Source organism: Panthera onca, chromosome D3 (genome assembly GCF_046562875.1).
Source record: "Panthera onca isolate mPanOnc1 chromosome D3, mPanOnc1 haplotype 2, whole genome shotgun sequence".
Lineage (NCBI taxonomy): Eukaryota > Metazoa > Chordata > Mammalia > Carnivora > Felidae > Panthera > Panthera onca.
In genome coordinates, this window is record NC_138350.1 from 8,095,471 (window position 1) to 8,118,537 (window position 23,067).

General features: G+C 37.7%; 1 protein-coding gene across 13 annotated transcripts in view; it reads right to left on the reverse strand.

Moving 5' to 3' along the window:
- Nucleotides 1-23,067, reverse strand: part of ATXN2 (ataxin 2) — a 128,332-nt gene that overhangs the window by 28,953 nt on the left and 76,312 nt on the right. For 11 of the 13 annotated variants that reach the window (XR_009604089.3, XR_009604090.3, XR_009604088.3 and 8 more), the window contains 8 exons: nucleotides 22,839-23,021; nucleotides 20,149-20,346; nucleotides 19,405-19,512; nucleotides 19,075-19,145; nucleotides 10,957-11,261; nucleotides 9,725-9,788; nucleotides 8,478-8,630; nucleotides 8,032-8,098 (listed from right to left, as the gene is read on the reverse strand). Coding sequence is in view for 7 of the 13 variants with exons in the window: in XM_060612307.3 (XP_060468290.3) it covers nucleotides 8,032-8,098; nucleotides 8,478-8,630; nucleotides 9,725-9,788; nucleotides 10,957-11,261; nucleotides 19,075-19,145; nucleotides 19,405-19,512; nucleotides 20,149-20,346; nucleotides 22,839-23,021 (1,149 nt within the window). In the remaining 6 variants the exon portion in view is untranslated. The remainder of the gene's footprint in view (nucleotides 1-8,031; nucleotides 8,099-8,477; nucleotides 8,631-9,724; nucleotides 9,789-10,956; nucleotides 11,262-19,074; nucleotides 19,146-19,404; nucleotides 19,513-20,148; nucleotides 20,347-22,838; nucleotides 23,022-23,067) is intronic. The other 2 variants (XM_060612302.3, XM_060612304.3) reach the window with 1 other exon arrangement.

Genomic DNA, 23,067 nt, shown 5'->3' on the forward strand with positions numbered 1-23,067 from the left:
TGCCACAAAACTTCACTTTATTTAAAAAAATAAATAAAAGGCAGTATCTGTGGAATGTAATAAAAGGGAGTATGCCTGTACCTAACAGTGTAAGATAATAATAACAGTGTAAGTAAGAACTTAGGATGAGTTCTTTATCCTAAGAACAGGAACATGGTAAGGATCACGTCACTTCTAGTCAGTAATGTATTAGAAGACTTAGCTAGTACAATAAAGCAAGAAAAAGATACAGTGATTAGATTATGATGGTGTACACAGAAAATTCTAAGTCTAAAAAAAGCTACTAGAGGGGTGCCTGGGTGGCTCAGTCAGCTAAGTGCCCAACTTTGGCTCAGGTCATGATCTCATGGTTCATGGGTTTGAGCCCCGCACTGGGCTCTGTGCTGACAGCTCAGAACCTGAAGCCTGCTTCCTGCTTCAGATTCTGTGTCTCCCTCTCTCTGCCCTTCCCCCACTCGTGCACTCCATCTCGGTCTCAAAATAAATAAACCGACAAACATTTTTAAAAAGCTATAGAAACAATAAATGTGTTTAGCGAAGTGGTAAGACAAGACACAAGCTCAATATTAAAAAATCAAGTGTATCTCTATATACTTGGTAAACAGTGTTAAAAAATTTTAAAACACTGAAACAATAGCATAAAAATATGAAATACTAAGTGATAAATTTAAGAAAATATATGCAAAACTTATACAATGAAAAAGACTACAAAACACTGGTGAAACTGAAGATCTAAATAAATGGAGAGATATACCATGTTTCTGAACAGGAAAATTCAATATTGTTAAAGGGGGACACAATTCCCCTACAAACTGATCTTCAGATACAATGCATAATTCCAAACTGGTTCTAAAATTTATTTGATAATACAAAGAACCTAGGGTACCTAAAACAAGTTTAACAAATAAAACCGGAGCACCTACATGAATTGATTTTAAAATTTATTATAAAGTAACAGTAATCAAGAAAGTGAATACTAGCATGAGGATAGACACACGGATCAATACAATAAAAATTAGTTCAGCAACAGACCACATATATATGGTCAACTGAATTCTGTGAAAATGCAGAGATAATAAGTAAGACAGGCTAGTGCTGAGAAAACTGAATATATGCATATACACATATGGGGAAAAAATGAACTTCAACATAACCTCAAGCCCTACACAAAAATTAATTTTAGATTGATCATATACCTAATTTTGGAAAAGATAAAACATATTAAACTTCTAGAAGAAAACATAAAAATATTCACAATCTAGGGCAGGCAAAGAGTTCTCAGTAATGACACAAAAAAGTATGAGTGATAAGAGAAGAACTTGATAAATGGGACTTCATCAAATTTAACACCAGCTCTTCAAATGAAAATCTGGCTAAAAGCAAGCCACAGACTGGGAGAAAATATTTGTAACACCCATTTCTGATAAAAGACAATTATTAGTAGGAAAAGAAACCCAATGTGAACAAAGGGAAAAAATTTGAACAGACACTTTTGCAAAAACTGACAGTCAATTAATGCATGAAAAAATTGCCCATGATCAGTAATCATTAAGGAAACACACTCTACAACCACAATGAGACACCACAACACACCCACTAGACTGGCCAGAATTAAAAAGAGATAATACCAAGTGTTGGCAAGAATGTAAAATATTTATAACTCTCACACAGCTGATCAGTTGGAATGTAAAATGATACAATCACTTTGGAAAACAACTGATCAGTTTCTTATTAATTTAAAATTGTACTTACCATACAACTCAAAAACCCCCATTCTAGGTGTTTAAGAAATGAAAGCAAATACTTATACAAACACCAGTACACAAATGCTCTTACAGCATGTTTATTCGTAATAGCCCAAAACTGGAAATAACCAAAATATTTATCAAACCTGTAACAAGTAAATTATAGTTTAATCATCAAAATGGAATGCTACTCAGCAATAAAAAAGAACTGATACAGGTGACAACATGAAATATTTTCAAATTATTATGCTGTTTAAACCAGATGCAAAAAACTATATACTATATAATTCCATTTTTAAAAAAAATTCTAGAAAAGTCAAATCTAATCTATAGTAAGAGAAAGCAGGTCAATGGTTGCCTGAAGCCAGGGGTAGGTGAGTAGAGTTTGACAAAGAACAGACACAAAGCACAGTCATTACACCTTGGTTGATGAGGCAATAACACATGGCTGCGAGTAAATACAAATTCATCAAAATGTACACTTCAAAGGAATACATTTTATTGTATGCAAATTATAGAAAACAACTAATTTAAAAAATCTGGATAGCCATTTGGATTAAGATTAACTAGATTCCTCTTATACAGTATACACGATGACTTCCAAATAGATGAGAGATTTAAATGTTAAGAAAAGGAATCTGTATGCATTCTGAAAGAAAATGCGTATAATTTCTTTCACTACATGAGTGGGGAAAATATTAAAAACTATGAACCAAAAAATTCAAAGGTAAATCTCAGGAGAAAATTAGAAGACTTTTAAGGAAAAAAAAAAAAACATGAGAAAATCTTTGCAACCTTGGAGTATGCAAATTCAGGAAACCAAAGCATAAGCATACAAGAAAAACTGAAATAATGGTCTGCAAAATTTAAAACTTCTGTTCTTCCAAAGACATTTAAGAAAATAAGCCACAGACTACCAAAAAAAAAAAAAAAAAAAAAAAGGTTTGAAATACACACATCAGAAAAAGGACCTGTATCTATCCATACTAATTCAATAGGACAACCAACCAATACAAAAAGGAAAAAAAAAAAAAAAGAATGAGAAAAGCCTGATACACAAATATACAGTAATTTCTATGGAATAGATCTTAAAACAAAAAACCCCACAAGTGCAGAACAGTACATATAGTATGCTTCCTTTTTTACATGATGGAAGAAAAATGTTAACACAAAGATGCCATAACAATTTATTTTATTATTTTTAAAGTTTATTAGAGAGAGACAGAGACAGAGACAGAGACAGAGACAGAGAGAGAGAGAGAGAGAGAGACAGAACACGCAAGCATGAGTGTGCATGAGTGGGAGAGGGGCAGAGAGAAACCCAAGCAGGCTCTGTGCTGTCAGCACGGAGCCCAACGTGGCACTCACACTCACGAACCGTGAGATCATGACCTGAGCCAAAATCAAGAGTTGGACACTTAACCAACTGAGCCACCCAGGTGCCCCGTCATGACAATTTAATGAGGACATAGTCTTTTCAACAAATGGTGCTGGGGTATGTGGAAAACCACATGCAAAAGAATGAATTTGGATCCCTATCCTCATACCATGCACAAAAATTAACTCAGAATGGGGCACTCGGTTGGCTCGGTAGGAAGAGCAAGTGACTCTTGATCTCGGGGTCAGGAGTTTGAGCCCCATGTTGGAGTTAGAGATCACTTAAACGAATAAAACTTTAAAAAAATTAACTCAGAATGGATTATCAATCTAATAAATGTTGCAGCCAAACTATAAAACTCTTTATAAGTCACAGTAAATCTTTGTGACTTTGGTTCAGACAATGGTTTTTCCTTAGATATAACACCAAAAGCATAAGCCACAACAATAAAAACACAAATGAATTTGCATCAAAATTAAAAACTTCTGTGCTTACAGGGTGCTTCTGGTTCTTGGGATTCTCTTTTTCCTTTCTCTGCCCTTTCCCGCTCACATGCTCACACATGTATGCTCTCTTTGTGTGTCTCTCTCAAAATAAAATAAACTTAAAAAAAATACCAGGGGTGCCCAGGTGGCTCTGTCTCAGTTGGCTGAGAGTCCGACTTCAATTCAGGTCATGATCTCACATTTGGTGAGTTTGAGCCCCGCATCGGTTCACTGCTGTCAGCACAGAGCCAGCTTCGGATCCTCTGTCCCCACCTCTTTCTGCCTCTCCCCCGCTCATTCAATATCTCTCTCTCTCTCTAAACAATAAATACACATTTAAAAAGTAAAAAATAAAACGAAACTTTTGTGCTACAAAGGACACCATGAAGCAATTTTTAAAACTCTCATCAAATGGAAGTATTTGTAAATACTTTATCTGATAAAGGGTTTGTATACAGAGAGTATAAAGAACATCTACAATTCAATAATTAAAAGACAAATAACCGAGTTAAAAATTAGGTCAGGAATCTGAATAGACATTTTTCTACAGCGATATGCAAATAGCTGATAGGCACACAGAAAGATGCTCAATACCATCAGTCATTAGGGAAATGCAAATTAAAACCATGATGAGATACTTTATAACCACTGCGATAGATATAACCAAAAAGACAATAGCAAGTATTGGCAAGAATGTGGAGAAACTGGGATCCTTGTACACTAATGATAGAAATATAAAATGATGCATACACTCCAACACAGTAATTTCACTCCAGGAGAAATAAAAACATAAGTCTACACAAAAACTTGCACACAAATGGTCACGGCAGCATTACTCATAAGACTCAAAAGTGGTAGCAACCCAAAGAGGAATCAACTGATGAACGGATAAATAAGATGTGGTATATCCACACAATGGAATAGTATTTATCCATAAAAAGGAATGAAGTACTGATAAATGCTCCAACATGGATGAATTTTGAAAACATTTCACGAAGTAAAAGAAACAAGGCAGAAAAGCCTACATACAACATGTTTTCCCTCATACGAAATATCCAGAATAGGCAAATCTATAGAGAAAGCAAGCATATTATGCCTAGGGTATGAGAGTGTATATGCATGGGGAGGGGGAGGGGTAACTGCTAAAAGGTACAGGATTTCTTACTGGAGTGATAAAGTGATGGTCTTTTTTTTTCTTTTTAAAAGTAATCTCTACAACCAATGTAAGTAAGGCTCAAACTCACAACTCCAAGATCAAGAGTCAACGCTCCACCAAGCGAGCCAGCCAGGTACCCCAAAAATGTTCTAAAATGTGCTGTAGCAATGACTGGACAACTCTCATACGCTGAATACCACTAAACTGTGTACTTCAATGGGATGGATTTTATGGCATGTGAATTATATTTAAATAAAACGATTTTAAAAATATATATTTATAGAAAATGAATATTCACAAAATAAACACTGTGAGGACAAACAAAATAATTTTAAACGATCATCTGCTGATGATAAAAAAAAAAATGATGCACCTACTAGAACAGAAGTGATTAGAGAAAGTACAAGTGGAAGAGACTGGGCTGGAAGCAAGACTTCTCCGAATGATCTCTTTATGTCATTCCACTTTGCAATCTTACAAATATTTTGCATATGCATAAAATTAAAATAATCAAAAAGCTATCCCTGACAAATGAAAACAAGTCCAATCAGATTGGTCTATCGATGTATCAAACCACTGACATGACTCAGTAACTCTGGAAGACAGTATTTTGGAAGTAGCAAAGACACCAACAGTTTCTCACTCAGAAAACTGGCACTTACACAATTCTTAATGAAACAGATAGTAAGGAGAAGTTAGACAACAAATGTTTAAAGACTATTTTATACACATTATAGTAAAATGAAACAGGCTCACCAAGATGGGCCCCTGTGATCCTGCCTCCTGGTATTCACACCCCTGTGTAGTCCCCTTCTACTGTTCCAGGTTGGCTTTGTGTAATCTACAGCATACTGCAGAAGTTATGTCACTTCCAAGATTAGGTTGTAAAACACACTGCAGCTTCCACTTAGATCAATTTCTCTCTGAATACTCATTTTGGGAGAAGCCAGCTGCCACGTTATGACCAGCACTATCCTGTCAACAACTCTGAATCTGGAAGTAGATTGTCCAGCCTCATTTAACCCTTCATAGACTACAGTTCTAACCAACAGCTTGGCTGCAATTTCTTAAGAGACTCTGACGCAGAACCACCCAGTTAAACCACTCCTGAATTTCTGACCCTCCTGAGATAATTTACATTTATTGTTTTAGGCAGCTAAGCCCTGTGATAATTTGTTAAAAGATAGATAAAAAGATAGGATTGGGCTATCACCACCTGAGCCCTTAATTTTACCAATACTCAGAATAAGACCAATATTGTGGACCTCCTGAATGATCTAATATAAAGCACTGATAATCATCTTAAATATTCTTACCTCTCTCCTACAAAAAAGTTAAACCTGAACTGAAGTACTCAATGCCATCACAAGGAGTAGAGACACAAATCTAGAATACGGGACATTCCTACATAACAACTGGTTCCTGCCACAAAGCAGTAACAGGAGAACAAAGAGAAAAGGAACTACAAAGACATGTAATAAATGTAATAATTTATAGATCAGGGGCATCTGGGTGGCTCAGTCGGTTAAGCGTCCGACTTTGGCTCAGGTCACGATCTCACTGTTCGTGGGTTCAAGCCCCGTGTTGGGCTCTGTGCTGACAGCTCAGAGCCTGGAGCCTACTTCAGTTTCTGTGTCTGTCTGTCTGTCTGTCTGTCTGTCTCTCTCTCTCTCTGCGCCCCTCCCCCAACTCATACTCTGTTTCTCTCAAAAATAAACATTAAAAAAACTTTTTTTAAATAAACAAAATAATGTATAGATCATATTTTGATCCATATTCAAAACAGATCAATTATAAAAAATATTTTTTTTAAAATGTCTATTTGTTTGGGGGTAGGGGTGGGGGTAGAGGCAGAGAGCCCGATTTGGGGCTCGACTTACAAACCAGGAGATCATGACCTAAGCTGAAGTTGGACACTTAACCAACCCAGCGCCCCTAAAAATGTGATTTTTGATCCAATCAGGATAATCGATTAGATAAATTTATTAGATGAAAGGGAATTACTGTTTATTTTATAAAGTGTGATAACACCACTCTGGCCATCTAAGAAAAAAAAGTCCATAATTCAGAAAGATACACACTAAGTACATAGGAATAAAATGGCATGATGTCTGCGATTTACTTTTAATACTTCAGCAACAAAACAAAGCACCCTCAGGTAAATATGGCAAAATCTTGATAATTGCCAAATGTGAATTATGGACAAACCAATTATCCAGTCACTTCCCATCTTCTGAGCATAGCATATGTTTATAGGTGCTGTTCTTGACATGTGCCTGTTCTCCCTTACTAGAAATGACCCTGCCTCCTGAAGATAAAGTGCCTCTCTCACACCAAGAGCCATACTATACTATAATGCCATCTTAAGAAGAGGAAACATCCCTCTACTATGAAGATTCTGATGGTTTCTGAAGTGAGCTGGCCTCCGCTCAAAAAGAAATTCTGGATGGGGAGTAGGGGTGGGGGTGGGGAACTGCAGGTTAGTATAAAATTCAAAGGTCAGCCAGATACCATATGTTTTCACTCTTATGTGGATCCTGAGAAACTTAACAGAAACCCATGGGGGAGGGGAAGGGAAAAAAAAAGAGGTTAGAGTGGGAGAGAGCCAAAGCATAAGAGACTCTTAAAAACTGAGAACAAACTGAGGGTTGATGGGGGGTGGAAGGGAGGGGAGGGTGGGTGATGGGTATTGAGGAGGGCACCTTTTGGGATGAGCACTGGGTGTTGTATGGAAACCATTTTGACAATAAATTTCATATACTGAAAAAAAAATTAAAAAAAAAATTCAAAGGTCAGCAACTTGGTAAAATAATTTAACAAACACTCCTCAAAATTTAACATTGAAAACTTCAGAATTCAATTATTCTTTTCAAAGAATTCTTTTGAACAATCATAACTGATGAGCATTTCTCCTCTCCTAGTTTTGTTCATAAAAATGCATCTTAGGGTGCTTGGGTGGCTTAGTACATTAAGCATCTGACTTCGGCTCAGATTATGATCTCATGGTACATGAGTTCAAGCCCCGCACTGGGCTCTCTGCTGTCAGCAAAGAGCCTGCTTTGGATCATCTGCCCCTCTGCTGCATGCACACTCTCTCTCTCAAAAATAAATACACATTAAAAAAAAAATACATCTGAACACCTTAGGCAGTGTTGGGTACCACAAGTCAGCATACAGGCTCATCAAAAGTCAAAGCTGAACCACAAATATTACTTAATTCATGCAGCATGCACACTTACAAGCAAACACAGGCAGGATTATTCTCACCTTTACCTGCTCTATATGTCTTGGCTTGATTCACTGGCATGGGCGTCATAGGTATAGGGTATAAAGGCTTGAGAGAATTAAAAAAAAAAAAATGAAAATTAGGCTCTTATGATAGTAAGAATATATTTTACTATTTTCTCTTACTGGTATATTGTTAGAGAGCTAGTTCTGAGGTCTCCTGGTTTGCCAGGAGTCATTAAAAAATAAAATCACACTCACACCTAAAAGGACAAACCCCAAACCAGTAAATCTAAACCATCTTTCTTTCTCACCAGAAAACATTCTCACATTTTATACTAAAAACATACCATGCCATCACATGCCTCCTCTTTTCAAGTATTTTTGTTTCGCCATCACTACCTCAAGTCACCCCATTCCTAGAGAGTGCTTGGGGTCAAATAAAAATAACTAGGGAGGGTAAGTGCACGTTAAATTCTAGGACTTACTTGCACGCCTGGGCTCACTGGGACTGGATACATCATATTTGGTGCAAAACAGACAGGCTGAGTATAAACTGGAGCTGGCTGCTGATGACCCACCATAGATGGGCTAGGTTGTGCTTGAGGACGAGGTGAAGTTGGGGTGGTAGAAGGCTTTGGCTACAAAAATAAAAATCAACTATCTTCAGGTGAAAAGCTATTATTGCAATCTGAAAACTGATCTTCTCATCTTTCTAAGATCTACTCACTTTAAATTAGTCCCTTTTAATGAAAAAAACTTTAGAAAATAAACTTCCATATGTTTAAAATAAAAGGAAAAAGTTATGTAGGAAATTAAATTTGCCAACTCATTTATTACAATAATTTGCCAACATCAATAATACTACTAAAAATGACAGCTTTTTAAGCACCTAAAAATAAGTGATCCTTAAGGAACTGGAGAAAGTTTTTAACATCTTTTTAAAATTAATTTAAAAAAATTATTTTTAATTGTTTACTTATTTTTGAGAGACAGAGCGTGAGTGGGAGAGGGGTGGAGAGAAAGGGAGACACAGAATCCGAAGCAGGCTCCAGGCTCTGAGCTGTCAGCACAGAGCCTGACATGGGGCTCAAACCCATGAGCCGCAAGATCACGACCTGAACCGAAGTTGGACGCTTAACTGACAAAGCCACCCAGGCACCCCTAGAGTTTACTTAATTTTTGAGAGAGAGAGAGAGAGAGAGAGAGAGAGAGAGAGAGAGAGAGAAGAAAGAACAAGAGAGCCATCAGGGGTGGGGCAGAGAGAGAAGGAGAGAGAATCCCAAGCAGGCTCTGCGATGTCAGCGCAGATCCCGATGTTGGGCTCAAACTCACAAACTGAGAGACCATGACCCAATCAAGAGTCAGATGCTTAACCAACTGAGCCACCCAGGTGCCCCCTGGAAAGTGTTTCTAAAAGTAAAGAAATATCTTCTTACAAATTTAATAGAATAATAGTTCATTGCTAGCCAGCCAGTGAGGAAGATTCAAAGATTTGCCCCAGATCACATCTAACTGATGACAAAACAAAACATGAATCTTTTCCATGGCTCAAAACATGAACCTTTTCCATGGCTCAGAAGTATTCATAAATGACCACAGAAAAAGGAACAGAAACTACAGGTTTTTCAGCATCCTATAACTGACTTTAGATGGCAGGTATGGGGGAAATCCTACTACTACTACATTTATCATTTTCGAGACTAGATTACTTCAAAGAAAGAAACAAACTTACCTGAGAAAAGGAACGAGGGTTAAACTCCTTTGCATTAGGATTCAGTGTTGATTTTCTCACTTGCCTAAACCAGGGGAAAATTAAAAAGGGCCAGTAAAATCTGCATGGAACTTATGTTTCTCTCAAGTCTTCCATACCTGTTTTGTTAAACTGCTGAACATACATTAAACAATTCTTACTGAATCACTAATCCTCTTCATTAAAACATATGCACGAATTTCCCACTCTTTAATCTGATAAGGATCGGCCAAAAAGGGGCAACTAAAAAAAAAAAAGTTAATATATAGTTTTTCTCTCAGAGGCAATCAACAAATATTTAAACTGGTAAGACAAAATATTCCTAAAAGCAATCCCTAATATATCAATTCTCTAGCACGTGGGTTTGTTTGTTTGTTTTTTAAGATTTTATTTTTAAGTAACCTCTGCACCCAACATGGGGCTCAAACTCACAATCCCAAAATCAAGAGTCACACCCTCTGCTGACTGAGCCAGCCAGGTGCCCCCTAGCACGCAGTATTTTCTAATGTGACAAAGCGTTTCCTCCGTGACATGCCTTGGGAAAAATCATGACTCTAAGAAATAAAAACTTTTGCTTCAAATTAAGCAGCAGCACTCTTTTTGATCAACAAGCCGCACTCCAAAAGTTCAGCCATAACTGGACTGTATGGAGACCAGAACAAATGAATTAACAGTGGTTAGCTTGGATTAGGTTCTGAGGCTAGCCCACAAAGATCCATTCAATTGATAATACTCTGAATGTGCAGAATTAAGTTTATCTTAACAAATCTAACCATTAAGTAAAACACTGTTTATGATAGAAAACATGCTGAATTCCAAGTAGGGGCACCAGATACTTCTTCCTCTTCTCGGCAGTGACAGTTTCTGGTCTCAGCAGCAGAGCCAGGAGGTGGGTACTGACTAGCGGCCAGGGGACAGAATTCCCAAAAGCCAGTAATTTTTCAACTCCTTGTACATTTACAGAAAAAAAACTTTCTTAATTTAGTCTAGTTTTTGACCATGGGAAACAAAAATGGGGAAGGAAAAGAGAAGTGCAGAGTGCAAAGACCTGATGTACTTAAGACATCACTGGTTTAGCCCAGCTGTTTGTAACTTGAGGTCCACCTACAAAACAGGTCCAAATGTCCAGACAGATTCTTGAGCTGAAGGGCCCTGTACCCTTTAAGAAACATCTAAGCAAATAACAGGATGTGCTCAATTCGAGGTCTACTCACTCAGCTGCATCTTTCTTCTCCTCTTTATCATCTTTATCTTGTTTGCATCCCGGACTGGAAGTCTGAACCCCTTGGGATGTGACCTCAGGTCCCCTCTTGTGCTCCGCATTACTGAGGACTGAAGGGGAAATGCTGGGACTGCTCGGTTTGCTGCTGCCACTGGTGCAATTGCTGCTGCTATTTTCAACGAAAGAATCCTTAGCATTTGGTTCAATTTTGTCTTTGACCAAATCTCTTGATTTTTCTCCCTCTCTATTTTTGTTTAGCAGTTGATCCATAGATTCAGAAGTAGAACTTGGCTGTAACTAAATAAAGGAAATAATTATGCTTAAATATTTTAAATAACTTTATAATGAATTTTCTCCACGAGTATAAGCAAACTAATATTTGTAAGCTTGAGATATACCGAATAAGGCTTTTTTCATTACTTTAAGAATGTTTTTATTATAAAGCAATAATAGCAGAACACAATGTATATGCAACACAACCATAGTCATCTAAGCACTCCAACGTCCTAAACTCAAAAGTTAAATACTTACTTCCTGCCTTCCCTGTGTCAGAAATTGTGCCTGCTCGGTATGGAAAACATGGAAGAGCTCCTATCCTCGAACAGCCCATCACCTGGGTGAGACCAGATACTTAACAAAATGTGGTAAATGCTATGGGATCCTACAGGAAAAGCAACTTCTAGAAAAAGGTTCTTCAGTGAAAGTCATCGAGTCTAAGGTAGAAAAGATTTGGTGGGGGGGGGGGGAAGGGGGAGGGCGGGGAGTAGTAGTTTGGAAAATGGAATTGTCTAAGCTAAAGAAACAACATGCTTAAAAATCAAAGGGAAGAGAAGAAGACGGCTCCACACTGTGAAACAGAAAAGCACTACTGGCTGAAGCACAAATGCGTGGGTAAAGAAATGGCAAATTCACCGAAGAGGGACAAGATGATAAACGAACTTGAAAGCTACGTTAAGGACTCTAGCTTTTAATTCTCAGGAAAACGAGCAGTCACTGAAGAATTTTAAAGAGGTTTAGTACTGAGCAGACTGGTAGTTCACAAAGATGAACACAGTAGTCTTGCGGAAAATGAAATGGAGGGAGCCAAGTGAGCATATACAGTGACCGTTATGGAGGCTGGACTAAGTCCTGGGCCTGGACTCAAGAAGTAGTGGGCTGGGAAGCCACAAGTAGGTGGATTCAAAGGGACACTGGACTAGACATGTTGGTCAGTTAGACCTTCTAACTTGTAAAGAAAGAAACTGCAAAATACAAGTACCATGAAGAAAAGCAGGAGACAAAAGATGTCAATGAAATAGTTGCTGAGGTTTTTAAGTTTGCCGGCCAGAAGAAAACAATGCTACCACCGTCCCAAGATGATTTAAGATGCCATACTCCAAAGAAAAGAGAGAGAAATAGATGAAGGAAATAACAAGAAAAAAAGAAGGAAAAAGGCACCACCTAAAAAGCTGAAGAGGCAATGAGAATATAAGCAGCCGCTCCAAGCACCAAGAAGGGACTGCAAGGCTGAACAGACACAAACTATGTCTCAAGCCTCGAGACGGGCAAACAAATGTCAAAGTCTCACTCCTGAGGCTTGGCACACAGCATTATGCATCTCAAGCCTCACTGCATCACCAATAGAGTTAGAAAGTCCACAAGCAGCTCAGGGCAAAAGGTGATAGGAACATTATTTGCACCCGGCGGCAATTTAAGCCACAATATAGGCACTTAATGTTTAAGCCGCCATTTGTTCACATAAGTCTTTAGTAGAGGCTACCAACCTAACAGACCACCTGTATACTGCATAAGATTCTCTGAGTATTTATAAGAGTCTCTGAGGCAAAAATAAGACTTCTATTGTCGTATTCGTATAAAGGAAAATCTATCGATAATACTGTGGTTGGACACTGTTCTAAATGATTTACAAACTCATTCATTTAGCTGTTACAACAGACCTATTGTGATATAGACACTATTATCACTACCTTACAAATGGGCAAACTAAGGCACAATTCATACTTTTGAGCATTCTGCTGTATTTCCTACCTGCAGTATAGTAAGTAAACCTAAGTGAAAACTGAAGACTTTTTCCCCAAAATTGAACTTTATCTTTTATTGAACTACAATTAATGTATAACGTTGTATTAGTTTCAGACGTACACCATATTCCTTCAATATATGTATATACTGCAAATTCAGTATGTCTAGTTAACAGCCGTGAAGTGCAGTTACAATTTTTTTTCTCTTATGACAAGAACTTTCAAGATTAACTCTTTTAGGGACACCTGGGTGACTCAGTCAATTAAGCGTCCGACTTCAGCTCAGGTCATGATCTTGCAGTTCACGAGTTCGAGCCCCACATCAGGCTCTGTGCTGACAGCTCACAGCTTAGAGCCTGCTTTGGATTCTGTGTGTGTGTGTGTGTGTGTGTGTGTGTGTGTGTGTGTGTGTGTGTCCCTCCCCCACTCACACTGTCTCTCTCAAAATAAATATCTTTTAAAAAAAAGATCAGCTCTTTTAGCAACTTTCAAATACAATACAGTATTACTGACTGTAGTCACCATACTGAACATTACATCTCCTGATATAACTGTTATTTTATAACTGGACGTTTGTACCTTTTGACCCCATTCCCCATTTCACTGCCCCCTGGCCTATGGCAACCATCAACCTGTATGAGTTTTTTTTCTTTTCTTTCTTTATGATTTTACACACAAGTGAGATTATGCAATTATCTGTCTTTGTCTGACATTTCACTTAGCATAATGCCCTCAAGGTCCACCCATGGTCATGGCAGATGACAGGATCTCTTTCCTTTATATGGCTGAATACTCTGTTACATAACGTGTATGCATGTGCACATTTGCGTATATGTTATATAAAAATACATGTGTATCTGTGTGTGCTTACATATATACACACACAATTTTCTTTATCCGTGCATCCATCGATGGACACCTAGGTTGCTTCCATGTCTTGACTATGGTAAATAATGCTGCAATGAACATGGGGTGCAGCTATCTTTTTCAGCTAGTATTTTCATTTCCTTGTATAATTACCCAGAAGTGAAATTGCTAGATCATATGGTAGTTCTATTTTTAATTTTTATTTTTGAAGAACTTCTAAACTGTTTTCCTTAGTGGCTGAACCAACTTATGTTTCCACAAAAGGTGCACGTCTTGGTCAGCATTTGTTATCTTCTTATCTTCTTGGTAATAGCCATCCTAAAAGAGTGAGGGGATACTTCATTGTGGTTTTGATTCGCACTTCCCTGGTGACTGGTGGTGAGCACCTGTGCATGGACCTGTTGCCTATCTGTGTCTTCTTTGGAAAAGTGTTTATTTAGACCCTCTGCCATTTTAAAATCAGTTTCCTTGTTCTTTTGCTACTGAGTTGTAGGAATTCTTTATGCATGCTGGATATTAATTCCGTATCAGTTATGTGATTTGCAAATATTTTCTACATGCAGTAGGTTTCCTTTTCATTTTGTTGGTTTCCTTTGCCGTGTGTTATTTTTGCTCTTGTTACTTTTGCTTTTGATGTCAAACCAAAAAATATTGCTGCCCACCACTGCCAATGTAAAGGAGCTTATGGCGAAGTCTTCTAGGAGGTTTTCTGGTTTGTTTGTTTTCACTTATTTTTGAGAGACAGAGAGAGAGCATGAGTCAGGGAGGGACTGAGAGACAGGGAAACACAGAATCTGAAGCAGGCTCCAGGCTCCCAGCTGTCAGCACAGAGCCCGACACGGGGCTCAAACCCACGAAACCGAGAGATCATGACCTGAGCTGAAGTCAGATACTTAACCGACTGAGTCACCCAGGCGCCCCTCTTCCAGGAGTTTTACGTTCAAGTCTTTAATCTATTTTGAATTAATTTTTGGGTATAGTGTTAGACAGTCCAGTCTTCCCAACACCATTTATGGATGAGACTGTCCCTTCCCCATTCTATATTCTTGGCTCCTGTCATAAATTAGTTCACCATATATGCATGGGTTTACTTCTGGGCTCTCTATTTCTATAACTGACCCATATGGCTGTTTTTACATCAGTAACATTCTTTATTACTGCAGCTTTATACATAGTTTGAAATCAGGAATGCCTCCAGGTTTCTTCTTCTTTCTCAAGATTGCTTTGGCCATTTGAAATCTATTGTAGTAACACGCAATTTTTAGGATTGTTTATTCTGTTTCTGTGAAAAATGCCACTGGTATTTTGATAGGGACTACACTGAATCTATAGGTTGCTTTGGGCAGTATAAACTTTTAATGGGAAAACTGAAATTCTTCTGTGACTTAGAGAACAAGAAAATACTGATTGACAGTAAAATTCTCGATCATCTTTACTTTGCTAATAGGAATTAGTATTTACTGAATAGACACTGTGGGTCATGTACTATGTTAAACACTACAGGTAGCATCTCATTTAATTCTCATAAGAACACTATGAAATCGGTTCTACAGTAATTCCATTTCAGCTTCAGAGAAGCAGATAACATGTTTCAACGTCATACTTATGGTTTTGTAAAGGCAAGATTCAAACCAGATAGTCTACTTACCTCCAAACCTCGTACCATTAATCTGTAACAGATCAAATTACTAGCAATTCTTACACACATAAAGCTATCAGCAACCTGCACACAGCTACATTAGATCCTACAGATGGGTGTCAAGGAAAATGAACGGAAAAAACAAAACCACAGGGTACTCCTAATTCTGTCTCAATGAAAGACTACAGATGTTTGTGAACCACCCCAGTTCAAGGCCAAGTGCATGTCATGAGGATGGCTCTGATGATTCATTCACAGAACACTATGCAGGACATGCAGGTATGCAGGACACTATGCACTATGTAGGACACGCTATGCATTAGATACTGTCCAATGCACTACTAGAAACTTGAACACACAGATGGCCAGGCCTTTCTTTTAACTAGCCATGTGACTCTGGGCAAATTAGTTAACTTGTCTTTGCCTCAAAGAATAGAACCTACTTCAAAGGGATGTTAGGACACTAAGGGATTTATCACACAAGCACTTAGGACAGTGTAGGACACATAGGAAATAATAAATGTAAACTAATAATGCTATTTTACCTTTAGGAAATTATAAGCTTACTCTCAAACATTCTTAATACTATTTCCTTGCTTTCCAGTATTCACTTATGGACCAGAAAGTTACTTGTAAGAGACTTAATAATACATTCACACTTATTCAGGCCCCCAACAGAAGTAAGATTAGAAGTCCTAAAGACGTAGAATGCTAATCCTACAACTACCTGGAATTTAAGAGTCAAGTGTTAAAGATTGCAGGAAGTTGTGATCTAATAGTACAAGAACATTACGTAATGTTTTCTACTAAATGAAGTTGTAGGCTGTTTAAAAACATACTAACTCTAGAGACACTGTGGTACTGACAAAAAGAGAGACATATAGACGTCATGGAGGAGAGTTCAGACTCCAGTAACGGAGCTTCCACAAGGGGACAAAGATTATTCAATTCAGTACCCTTTTAAGAGAAGGTGCTGAGACAAGCGAGAGCAACATGCAAAATAAATCTGGAAGCCTACCTCACACAATATTAAAAAACTGTTCAAAAGAGATCACAGCCTCAAATGAAACTCTTACAAGAAAATAAGAATAAATCTTTATGACTATGGATTAAGCAAAAGTTTCTAAGATATGACACCAAAAGCACACGCAATAAAAGAAAAGGAAGATAAAGTAGACTTCAACAAAATCAAAAGTTTTCAAGTTTCAAGGGTCAACATCAAGAAAGTGAAAAGACCATCTACAGAATGGTAGAAGAAATTTAGAAACTGTGTATCTGATGTGAGACCTGTACACAGAACACATAAAGAACTCTCACAACTTGATAAGACAACTCAGTTTTTTAAATGAATAGACATTTCTCTAAAAAAAGATATACAAATGGCCAACGAACACATAAAAAGATGCTCAACATCATCAGCCATCAGAGAAATGCAAATCAAAACCACGATGAGATACCACAAGGATGGCTCTAATAACAAAGACAATAACAAGTGTTGGTAAGGATGTAGAGAATCAGAAAACATCATATACTGCTGGTGGAAATGCAAAACAGTGCAGTTGCTTTGGCAAACAGTCTGGACGTTTTCCTCCACAGGCTAAAGACAGAGTTACCACAGGACCCAGGAATTCCAGTCTTAGATATCTATAGCCAAGAGAAATGAAAATATAACTACACTACGTTCATAGCAGCATTATTTATAATAGTCAAAACGTGGGAATAACTGAAAGAGACATCAACTGATGGATAAATGAAATGTGGTATATCCATACAATGGAATAGTATTTATCCATAAAACCAGTGAAGTACTTCTAAATGGTGCAACATGGATGAACCTTGAAAACATTACGCTAAGTGAAAGAAGCCAGACACAAAAGGCCACATATTACATGATTCCATTCATATGAAATGTCTACAACTGGCAACCGTATAGAGACAGAAAGTAAACTGTTCAGGACCTAGGGAAAGGTGAGGGGTTGGGGTGGGGGTTTAAAGCAAAAGAGTGACTGCTAAGAGCTATGGTGTTTCTTTTTGGGGCGAAGAAAAATGTTCTAAACTTAAGTGTGGTGATGGTTGTACAACTCTGTGAATATGCTAAAACCCACTGAATTGTACACTTTGTATGGCTAAATTGTATAACATGTAAATTATATCTCAATATAACTGCTACAAGAAATGTACTAACTCATATGCTCCAAAGTAAAAATGTTTTTTCCTTCAAAACATAATAAATTAAATTCAAGTAAGAAGGGACCTGAATGTCTGACTGTAAAAAATGCTAAGGAAATGGGCAGTTCCTATAGCATGAGCTCAATTTATAACAAACGGAAGATCATGCAAAATAGTATCATCTCTTCTTCAGGAATCTACTCAATGACACAGCATCAAGAACTGCACTGGAAAGAAACCCTTCCCTCTGGCAGGAGGATGCAGCTGAGGCAGCCAAGTACACAGGAGGGCTTTAATTGTGTTGGAGGGCATGACATACTAAACCAGACATCTGGGCATTCAGTCATAATTCTTGGTGTCCCATCCATGCATTAACTATAGCTTAAAAAATTAAAATTCACACCTATTAACAGCACTAAAGCTGAATAAATTGTGATAAAATATGATATGTAATATTTTGAATGGTGACAATAAAAATTAAGCTATCAGCAAAAATTTATTAATTTTTAGGAAGCCAACGCAAGCTAGGAAAAGGCTGCCTTTTGATTTGACTCATCTCTTTGTAATTTTTTAAAAATGTTTTTATTATTTTTATTTTTGAGAGAGAGGGACAGAGCACTAGTGGGGGAGAGGCAGAGACAAAGGGAGACACAGAATGTGAGACAGGTTCCAGGCTCTGAGCTGTCAGCACAGAGCCGGATGTGGGGCTCAAACCCATGAACTGTGAGATTGTGACCTGAGCCAAAGTCGGACGCTTAACTGACTGACCCACCCGGGCGCCCCTGATTGATTCATCTCTTAAGAAAGCCATTTTTTTCTAAGGCTAATCATCAGATCTTTTCCCTCTAAGAAGCTAAGTTTCAAGATGACCTCCTGAGTTGGTCTCAAAATATGACTTGAAATGCCAAGTGTATTACTATGGTAAAGGCTGTAGAAAAGAATGCAATGGTCATCCAGGAGAGATTAGAGTATGTTAACAAGACTTAAGACAGAGAAATGGTTTTAGAGAAAGATTTCTACCAATACATTTGTGCACAAAGTATAAATCTGCAACTACCTAAGAACACTGAGGTCCAGTCCATCATTCACTCGCCACATCAGGTAATTAATGCCTCAGCTTTGCTCTACTCTTCGTTGAATAATGTAATCAAATGAACACCAAATAATAACTTATGTTATGATGGCTTCAAATGTCACAATTATATTCTCTTTCATTTGATACCTGTTTAGTTCTTATCATAGTACATGATTTTAGTTACCTACTTAAAAGTACAGGCAAAGACAACTTGAAGAATGCTTAGCTTTCTACACACATCATTCGAGGTTTCTGGGTGTGCATATATTTTGTAAATGAAGGATATGAAAATTCTTAGGACATTAAAATCCTAACTCATTAATCAATAGTAACACTTACCCTAAAATCATTCTTAAACTTCTTTAAGTCATCAATCTGTTTTCTATGTTCAGAAACAATTGGGGATATACCTGTGAAATGTGGAACAGTTAAATACAGATTTACTGCAAATCTTTAACTTAAAATCCTTTTAGGAGGAGATACTAGAAATGAAAATAAGTTCTTTTATTCAATATATTAATCACAGATTTTGACATTGGTCAATTTATGCATTTAAATACACACAATCCTAAGAAAAAGTGTTGACCAAAAACAATCTGTATTTGGCATGAGATCAGACATATCCTTCCTATTTCCACGTTATACAAGAAGACTTTTTAAAGCTCTAACCTTTATTTTCAGTCTTTGAGAAGCTAGGTGATGTTTCACTGGGCTTCATATTTTCTTTATTCCCTGCAGGAGAATTCTGCCTCTGATCTTGAAGCCTGGAATCCTTAGCTAAAAAAAAAATACATTAAAAAAAAAAAAAAAAAAAAGTAAAATGGGAAAATATTCAACAATTTTTATTTACTATAGTTTTTGGGAAAAAACATTTCCATTTAACCATAAGCTTTTCTCCTTTGCAGACCTATCAAACACCAGTAAGTTTATTTATATTAATAGCTACTACCCAAGAATGTCAGCCCTGTTTAACAGACATTCAAGAATAACATTTAGGGGCGCCTGGGTGGCGCAGTCGGTTAAGCGTCCGACTTCAGCCAGGTCACGATCTCACGGTCCGTGAGTTCGAGCCCCGCGTCAGGCTCTGGGCTGATGGCTCGGAGCCTGGAGCCTGTTTCCGATTCTGTGTCTCCCTCTCTCTCTGCCCCTCCCCCATTCATGCTCTGTCTCTCTCTGTCCCAAAAATAAATAAAAAACGTTGAAAAAAAAAAAAATTAAAAAAAAAAAAAAAAAAAGAATAACATTTATGAAATTAGTAGTATTACTTAAACAACTCCATTTATGTAAAATTTTAAATGTATGCTCAAATATATACCTATGAATGGACATTGCATTTTTCATACAATTAACATTAAACTCTAACAATGAACTTCACAAATGACATTTTGGAGCTGGAAGCCCTTTCTTACATACCCTCAATAGATGGGGTAACAGCTCTATTGGATGCAGGACTGGCAGGCGTGGGAGATGCAGCTGGAACAGGCATAGCAACAGCTTCAGCTGGAATAATACCAGCTTGGGGAGAACCAAGAACTGGCCCAGGAGGAGTATTTCCAATACTGTTCTGTCTGGGAGACCTGGGTCTGTGAGTTTTAGGGGATAATCTTGGAACTAGAAGAAAGAGAAAAGTTAACGTTAAATTCTCAGCTCAAATGTCACTTCCTCAAAGAGGCTTCTTTGAAAATACAGGTAAAATAGTCCTAATTTGACCACCATCCCGATTACTCTTTATCCCATCACTCTGTTTTCTTTTCAGAAGTCTTAAGGAATCGTGGTGGTGACTGAGAACACAAGTATCTGAAGAATGACAACAATTATTAATACCTAAGTACAAATGTAGTTTTTCCTTGTAAGTAAATGTATTAATTCTAAAAGGAAGTACTTTAAATCACGTTAGATCCTGGAATTCTAAGACAGGATAAACACTACTTTTTAAGATGAAGTGAGAGGTCTCTTTAATAATGGGGTAGAAGGTCCCAAAGAAATGGGCTTATTTGTTCCTCCTTCAAATAATAAACTCAAACACCTTTTGGCAGCTTGCAGCCAATCCTGTATGTTCTTTTTTTGCCTCTTCAAGAGCCACTTTGCAATAACTAAGGAAATTGGGGAACCGATTTAGCTAAAAGAGGAAGGTAATTCATGCTGGGATTCATACTCCACTTGAGCTCAAGTAAGCATCTAATAGGTTTCCTGTTCCATTATAAACTTATTTGTAGAACTCAGATTCAAAGATTTAGAGAAAATGGTTCAATTCGCTTCACTCTAGTTGTTCTTTACATTTTGAAGTCATAGGATCATGGAAAGGAAACTTCAACGACTGTCAATTTTCTAATAAGTATAAAAAAACAAACCTGTAACACTATTCTGCGGATAAATATAACAACAGTTTCTATTGTTTCACTTCTATAATCATGTTGTTACTCTCAAATTCATCTCCAGATTCTAAGTAATGTCAAATAATTAATGGTACAACAGAAGAAATAGGTTTCTAGACCTTCCATTCTCTTGTTAAATGAATCATTTCCTTCTAATAACTACTATCTAATTTCTAACTAGATTATCCTAATTAATACCTAATTTCTAATATCTAAAATCTAATTTCTTTTGGTTTTCTTTAAAGATCAAGGAAGAAAACAGAAGTACAAGGGAATTTACAATAAAATTATACATACATGATTCTGAGCAATATATATTAACTAAAGCATTCAGCAGAGTTTGGAGATATTTCTGGTTAAGTTTAAACATCTTTTTTCTTGGGGGCACTTGGGTGGCTCATTCAGTTAAGCATCTGACTCTTGGGTTTCAGCTCAGGTCACGATCTTACGGTTTTGTGAGTTCAAGCCCCACGTTGGACTCTGTGCTGTTGGCACGAAACCTGCTTGGGATTCTCTCCCCACCCCCTTGCCCCTCCCCCACTTGTGCTGTCTCTCTCAAAATAAATAAACTTAAAACATTTTTTTAAAATAAAGATTTCTTTTCTTTTTAAAAATTTTTAAATGTTTATTTTTGACAGAGAAAGAGAGAGAGAGAGAGAGACAGACAGAGCATGAGTGGGGGGAGGGGCAGAGAGAGAGGGAGACACAGAATCTCAAGCAGGCTCCAGGCTCAAGAGTTGTCAGCACAGAGCCCAACGAGGGGCCCAAACTCACGGACTGCGAGATCATGACCTGAGCCGAAGTCAGGGGCTCAACCAACTGAGCCACCCAGGTGCCCCAAGATCTTTTTTCTTTTAAAGATTCTATGTGCTGATTAAGATAGATGATAAAAAAAAACAAAAACAAAAGCAAAAACAAAACAAAAAACCTCTATCACTGCGTGCTCTAACTCTCCACAGTTACGGAAGCAAAACATTAAATTAACTGTAAGTTCTTATCAAAGTGTATTTTTTATAATTTTATAACTGCTGTCAGCACATTCCTCAGGCTAATCACAGATAAAACTTGGGCCCCTCGAGTTATGTTTGATATTCTTCATAAGGGAAATACAATCAGAAATTAGCGCCATATACACATGCTATTAAAACACAAAGCAGGCGCCTGCGGGGCTCAGTCAGTTAAGTGCCAACTTCGGCGAAGGTCATGATCTCGCAGTTTGTGAGTTCATGCCCTGCATCAGACTCTGTGCTGACAGCGTGGAGCCTGGAGCCTGCTTTGGATTCTGTGTCTCCCTCTCTCTCTCTCTGCCCCTCTTCGGCTCGCATACTCTCTGTCTCTCTCTCTCTCTCTCAAAAATAAGTAAACGTTAGAAAAAAAAATTTTTTTAATTTTAGAAACACATAGCACTGTGAGCCCAGGTTTTGTGGAATGAATCTGTGGACAAAACTGCTCAGAAGATAGGAAGTATGGTCCCTCATACTGTATTTGCTTTATATTTGAGTGGTACTTTATAAAACTATGACTTATGTTCATACTTACAAATCTCATATGAATCTTATCACAAGTCCATAAAGTAGAACAGGCAGAAATTAACCCATTGACAAAACTGAAACTCAGAATGATCACACAGTTTGCTCTAACATATAGTGAGTGAGTGGTGGAGCCCTTTGTACCTGCAGGATTACAAAATGAACACTGTCATTATGTTCCAAGCCAAGTGTTACCTACCCCCGCTGACCACTGATGACCACGTGCCCCCCGCAGGACTGGTCCTTGCTGCTGGAGGAGCAGCTGCTTCACTTGGTGGAGTATGGGATACAAATTCTAGGCCACTGGAAATGGAACCCCTCCCAGCAGAAACTCTGTGATTTCGAGGGTGTCGCTGGGCCTTTGGGGACATCCTCGGAGGCCCTAAGAAAGGAATAGTGAACATCACATAAATGATACAACGTCCATC